At 47.8% G+C, this 7,082-nt stretch overlaps 1 protein-coding gene across 1 annotated transcript in view; it reads left to right on the top strand.

Annotated features, from left to right (window-relative positions):
• The window catches only part of CSMD2 (CUB and Sushi multiple domains 2), a 641,557-nt gene that overhangs the window by 452,493 nt on the left and 181,982 nt on the right, over nt 1-7,082 (top strand). Inside the window, exon 27 of the mRNA XM_024765304.1 lies at nt 1,760-1,886. Within this exon, the coding sequence (XP_024621072.1) occupies nt 1,760-1,886 (127 nt within the window). The remainder of the gene's footprint in view (nt 1-1,759; nt 1,887-7,082) is intronic.

Below are 7,082 nucleotides of genomic sequence, written 5' to 3' on the forward strand. Positions count from 1 at the left end.
AGGGCCTGAGCCACGACTCTAACAGTGGGGGCAGAGGGGGGGCAGGTGTGAAAAGCATCCCCAGGCCCTGGGGCTCAGAGGCAGATTAGACGTGGGAGGAAGAAGGCCAGCCCGCGACCTGGAGGACACTGGTGCCCTGCCTCTAGGTCCGCCCCTCTGCGCCCCTTCACACTGCCACTGGAGCGTTCTCTCTAATGTGTAAAGGGCACTAGTGTGTAAAGTGATCAGTTTACTCTTGTGTACAAACACTGCGGTTCTGTGCAGTGCCCTTCGATGAACGATGCTCGCCCAGCTTTCCAGCCCTGCCTCCCTCCAGGCCCCATCTCATACCCCGTCCCCCAAGCTGCCGTGCTGTTTCCCACCCCCAAGGAGGTTCGCAGTACTCTTCCCTGTCGGCCTCCGCAGCCTACGCCTCCCACCCACCCGCCCGCCTCTCCCTGCCCTGCGCTGGAGGAAACCGATCTCCTCCTCCTCTGTGCTGCCACTTGCCGTGAACATGCGTCTGTCAGGGCGCAGGGCACACACTGTGGCCGCCTCTTCCTCCAGGTCTCCGGAGGAAGGACTCCACGCCTTGTGCTCCTGGCACGTGACACAGGCCCAGTTCCTGTCAGTGGCCAGGTTCAAATATCTGTGCCTTCTCAGCAGACCTCAAAGATCTGGTCGCAGAGTGGGCCATCAGCCCTACCCCCAGGGACCGTTTTTGTAATAGCTTTAATGAGGTAGACTTCACGTACCATGCAGTTGGCCCATTTAAAGTGTACCACTCACTGCTTTTCAGTGTAGTCACAGGGCGGTACAACCATCAACACAATCTAATTTTTGAACATCTTGTCTCCCCAGAAGGAACCCTATGTCCATTAGCAATCCCTCCCACTGCCACTCCTCCGTCAGGCCTTGGCAACTACAAATGTACTTTCTGTCTTTGTAGATTTGTCTGTTCTAGATATTTTATATAAATGGAAACACACAATATGTGGCTTTTTGCGCCTGGCTTCTCTAACACAGCATAACGTTTTCAACATTATGTTCATCCACGTGGCATCGTGTGTCAGTACCTCATTCTTTTTTACAATCAGGTAATATTCCATTGTACGGGTATACCACATTTGTGAATCTGTTCAACAGCTGATGGACATTTGGGTCATTTCCCTTTTTGGGATATTATGAATAATGCTGCAATGGTCATTCGTGTACAAGTTTTCATCTGAACATACGTTTTCGTTTCTCTTGAGTATGTATCCAAGAGCAAAACTGCTGGGGTCATAGGGCAACATCTTGAGGACCCATATAGGAAACTGTCTTCCAAAGCAGCTGCACCATTTTGCACTCCCACCAGCGATGTCTGAGGGTTCCAGTTTCTCCACATCCCCACCTACACGTTAGTCTGTCTTTTTGATTATAACCATCCTAGAGGTCATGAAGTGGGACCTCACTGTGGTTTTGATTTACGTTTCCCTAATGACTAATGATGTTACACATCTTTTCCTGTGCTTCTTGGCCATTTGTATACTTTCTTTGCAGAAATGTCTGTTCAAAGGCTTTGCCGATTTTTTAACTGAACTCTGTCTTTTCGTTGTTGAGCTGTAGGGGCTTTTGTAGATCCTGGAGATAAGTCTCGTCCAAGGGCCTTTCTCTATGCTGCACTCAGCCACCTGGAATGAACGAGAGGGACCCTGGCACACAGGCCGGAGGAGCCAGTGGGTGGCCGCTGTGAGCACAGGTCACCCCCTGAAGCTCACTCTTCTGGGATTTCTTTCAGCCGAGTGTGGCGGGACGGTGAAAGGAGAGGAGTCGGGCCAGGTGCTGTCACCCGGGTATCCAGCTCCCTACGAGCACAACCTCAACTGCATCTGGACCATCGAAGCCAATGCCGGCTGCACCATCGGGTAAGTGCCAGGGCCAGCAGAGGAACCGTTGCCAGCTGTTCGGGGGAGTCATCACCAGTCCACCAGCCAGTGGCCGGCCCTGCCCACCTCACCTGGAGGCCCTGGTGAGCAACCGTGGTTGCTATGACCCCAGGCTCAGGCCGGGGCCCATGGAAAACCTGAAAAGGCCAGCCTCGGCATCACAGGGCTGCAGTCCATGTTCAGACAGTTCACTGGCCTAGGCGGTACGGTGTCCGCACAGCAGCTGAGGGCATAGGCGTGAATCCCAGCCCAGCCGTTTGCCATTTGTAGGACTTTGGGTAAGTTTCTTCTCCTCTCCTTCTGTGGCGTATGGGTTATAATATTGGCTTCTCGGGATAAAGCATCTAACCGAGACGCTGCAGGTAATGTACTCAGCTCAGTAAATATTTATTCTTGGTTCGGTGGTTGTTTCTCTGATGGTAGTAAAGGTCAGTTTAGAACTGTATGACCCCAGATTGCTTCCCTTTCTCAGTCTGAGTTTCTGCATCTGTAAAATGAGAAGAAAAATGCTTGTGATTTAGAGTTGTGGCAGCAATAGTCAGAAAAGCCCAGCATACTGTCAGGTACTGTGTACATATTCCCTCAAAATGTAACTTCCTTTCCACGTACGTGCTTGACTAACAGGAATGGCTTTTTGGAGTTCCAAAGAGTCAGAGAAGAAAAGAGCTTTACCATTTATTGAGCACAGGGCCTGGCACACGTAATGTCTTATTAACTCTTCACAGTAGCCCTGGTAATACGAATAGTAAGCCCTAAAAATAAATAGACATTCTTATTACTCCCATTTTATAGATGAGAGAACTGAGATTCCATAGTGTGTCTAAGCTCACACAGTGAAGCAGAAAGCTGGGGCGTGGATCCAGGTCTTTCTGAATCTTCGCACCAGATGACGCTGCTGGCAAACTGGGTTCAGAGGAGCTGTGAGGAAAAGAGGAGGTTGGCGTGGCAGGATGGATGAGGTATGGAAAGAGAATTGAACCAGGCAGTTGGAGCGGGAGTGGTCTGGCTGGCGTGGGGAATGCATGTGGAAAGGAATGGGAGACAGACTGGCTTAGGAAGCAGCCTGCTTACGGAGGATGCTAAATGCCAGTAAACAAGAGGGAGCCGTGGAAGGTTCCTAAGCAGGGTTATTTACAGTGGAGGGAGCTCATGGGAAGAAAACCAGTCAAAAATCTGTCGCAGTAATCCAGGGATGAACTGTTGAGACTTTGGAAGAGTGGGGAGTCAAGACAAGAGGCAGAAGTGTGGCTAGGAGAGGTTCCCTGCCCTGGCGAGGTCTCCGTGAAGGGGAACTGGCTGAACGGGTGTGTTGCTGCCAGAGATACAGCTGTTTGCACATTCGCTGATGTACACATGGTCTTAGACCCAGTCCAGTTAAAGAAATGTATGAAGTGTTTGCCGCGTGCAAGTTTTTGAGCTCGGCCCTGTGCAAAATGAGGTCAGCAGAGCTCTTGGGGGTTTTGTGTTAAATACAAAAATTCATCCCACGCTGCTTCTGGAATCACTTTCTGGAAGCATGCCTGATCGACTCACACTCTAACTAGAACCCTTGCGTGGCACCCATGCTCACAGGAGCTGAACATCTTATCCTGGTTTTCAAGGCTGTCAGGACTTCAACCCACCTCCCAACCTTATTTCCCACCACTTCTCTTCAATGACAAAGCTGAATTGCTAGTGGCCCCTGTACGTGTACTCATGGCCGTGCTCGGTGCCTTGGTTTCCACTGTGCCCTCCCCGGAATGCCCCCCTCCCTCCAAAGACTTAAGTCTACAACGCTCGCTCCCTCAAAGTCAAGTGCACATGTCAGCTCACCCAGGAAGTCTCCCCCAGTCCACTCGCAGGAGACTCCTAGGAGTCCTTTCTCCGCTTCTGCGTTCCCATTGCCCATGGCCTGTATTTCCTTTATGACACTGACCACTCTTCTCCTCCATTTATGCTCCTGCTTTAGCTCCCCTGCCAGAGCCACGCTCTCTGCCCGATTCATCTTCACAAGTCTCCTGGCTCTCAGCACAGTGGCAGAGGCTTAACAAGTGTCAAGTGTTGAATGAATGAATGAATGAAACAAGCAGGACCCAGATATAAAGGTAGTTTTATGACTAGCAGATCCATGAAGGTCCCTCAGTAAATAGTAAATGAACAATGAATTCATCACAGGTGTCTCCATATGCAAATCAGGAGGTTTTCCCACGTTCCCACCTTGCACGTTACTCATTCATTCATTCATTCCTCCATGTAATACCTGTCTGCTGAATACATGGCAGTGCCTGTGGGAGACACTGGCGTTGCCCAAATGAGTAAGACCACGGCCGCCGTTGGCAAAGAGGAGATGTGCGTATACACAGAGCGAGGTGGTGAAAGGAGGGGGCAGGGGACTGAGCAGCTGGACAGGAGACCAGAGAGGCTATCCTGGAAATGAAAACACCAGAGTAAGTCATGTAGGATGGAGAGGAGTTGCCAGGTAGCCAAGGAAGAAGGTTGGCAGGACAGAAGGGCCTACTAGGCAGAAGAGGTGATGCAGGGTGTGCGGGCTTAAGGAGCTGGTCCCCATGGCTGGGGCATCACCTGAGATTCGGTGGAGGGATGAAACCGGTGGAGCGGGCTGCATGCGGCCAGAGCACAGAGGACCGTGGCGGCCGTGATGCTGAGTTTGGCCCTGTCCTGGCAGCCTTGTGGAGAAGGGGACAGATGGGGTCTGGGACCCCAGTGAGGAGGAGGCCATCTCCAGAGTGTTGTCGGGATGAGGAGACCTGAACCCTGCCAGTGGCGATGGGACGGAGAAGAAGGATGGAGAAGAAGGGACGAGTTCAGGAGACATTTAAGGAGTCACACCAGCCGGTCTCACTCGCCTCAAGAAATGTGGAAACTGAGATTTCTTCTGTTTCCCTATTTTTTGTTGGGTAACATACAATATGTAAAATAGAAAAGTCGAACAGTATGCCGAGCACCTGCTTACCTCCCACCTAGACTCAACTACTGTGAATATTTGCCCTCTTACTTTTTTTTCTCTCTGTCCCTTTTTTTTTTTTTTTTCATTTTTGGCTGAATCACACAAAGGTAACTGTAGACATCCTGATACTTCTTGCCTAAGTACTTGGGCGTGCATCTCCTCCATGACATAGTAACCTTAGCACGCCCATGACATGCGACATCAGTCCCCGGGAATTCAGGTTTAGGAGAAGGGTGGGAGGAGAGCCGAGAGATCTCAGAGCGGCTGACAGGGAGAGCACAAGAATTCAGTGATGGCATTTCTGGGCAGACGTGAGGACTGTTATCACTTACAGGAATGATGGGTGTGGGGTGGGCTGCAGGGGAGAGCAGAGCATCCCTTCCTAGCCCTCAGGAAGAGAGGATCGAGACAAATAGAGGAAATATTCTCTCCAGAGGTAGAAAGAACTGTAGAGGGGGCCTGAAGCTGTGTGTGTGAGGACCCTGAGGTGGGGAATGGCGGGGAGAGGATGAAAGTAACCTCAGCCCTCCATTGGGAAGGCTTCTTGGAGCCACACAACCTCAAAGGAGCTGATGCCACTTGAGCAGAGGCTGCACGGAGAGTGGCCAAAAGATGGGGATGGAGTGATGGGGCACTTTCGCCTTCCTCCTGTGATCCCTCCACCCCAGGCTGCCGTGCCAGCCAGCGTCTGTAGAGTCCTCATGCACATCTGTACTCTAGCGTGTTCTCTCCCTCTCTCCTCTCTCTCCCTCACCGCCCCCCATATCCCGCCACCCCTCCCTGGAATCACCAGCCACAAAGTTAAGGGAATTTGTAACCAGATAGAATTCAGACAAACACAACAAAGCCCCTTTTGTGTTTCTGCCCTTATTCAGAGTAAGACTTAGTTATTATTTTTTAAGTGAGAATTTCTTTATGGAATTTTTCTTTATGAAAAAGAGATACTCATTTTTAAAAATTCAAAGTACAAACCATAAAGAAGTTTATAAAGTAGAAATCAAAAGTCCCCATCGTCTTACTCTGTTCTCCTCTGCACACCCTATGTAAGATAGCCATTGATATCCATTTGTTCAACTTCCTCTTTTAGGTATTTTGTATGCCAGCGTCTACAGAAAGCAAATGCAATAAGCATGCTTGCTAAAACGAGATCACCTCTTTGAGTGGCTCAGTAACTCGCTTTTTGTTTTACCCTTTACTCATATATCATCATCTTATTCTCTCAGTCTATATAGATCAGCCTCATCCTGGTTGATGGTTACAGGGAATTCTGTTGTCTGTACAACCATAATTTATTTAACTACTTCCCTATTGATAAAGTGAATATTTCCAGTTTTTTGCCCCAGTAAACATCCCTACACATGAATCTTTGAACAGTTGTCCAATGAGTTCCTTAGGATATGTTCTTAGAAGGCAAATTTTGATACATGACCTCAAATTTCCCTCTAGCTATTGCAGCAATTTACACATCTACCAAAAGCCTGCTTCCCTACCCAGCATCTCTTTATGTTGTCAATCCTGGCAGTGTTAACCAGTTTGATGGGCAAGATGGTATTTAATTACCTTTGCTGCTTCAAGCTCTTTGTGTATTTTTCTATGGGGGAGTTTATTTTTCCTCATATAGACTGTTCAGCTGCGTTTATTTCTAGTCTATAATTTGAGGTTAGATTTCTTTTCAACCTGAGTACTTAAGAATGTCTTAAAAGTTACTAAGTTATATATTTTGTGTGATTTTTAAATCAGTTCCACTTTTACTGCATTGTGCCCTTGTTACTTTTTGAATTTTTTCTTACTTATGTTCTATGTATATTTGAAGAAAGGGAAAAGAGTTCAGGGATTTATACATTTCTTTTACATCCAATGTATTATGCTTTCTTTCAAATATATTATGCTCTTTATTGCTTTTTTTTATTTTTAACTCTTCCTATTTTTAGTTGATTTGATTTAATTTGCTCTGTTTCTCCTCTGGTGATTTGAAAGATCCATATCCCATTTGCATTCTGCCAATGGTCTTGTGTTTTCATTAATTCTGTTTTCAACGGTATTTATTCTGTGATTCCTCCCTCTTTATTTCGGAAATCTTGTTTTGGTTTTCGTTTTTATTTCAAGAAAGCTGCACTTTTTGTTTTCAGATTTCTCTTGACAGCTTACTTTTGTTTTTATCAATGCATTACCATCTTGCATCTCTCTGAGGACAGTATTTATGTTTTGTTTTACAACAGCTCCTCATT

This window comes from Neophocaena asiaeorientalis, unplaced genomic scaffold, assembly GCF_003031525.2.
Source record: "Neophocaena asiaeorientalis asiaeorientalis breed wild unplaced genomic scaffold, Neophocaena_asiaeorientalis_V1.1 scaffold409, whole genome shotgun sequence".
NCBI lineage: Eukaryota > Metazoa > Chordata > Mammalia > Artiodactyla > Phocoenidae > Neophocaena > Neophocaena asiaeorientalis.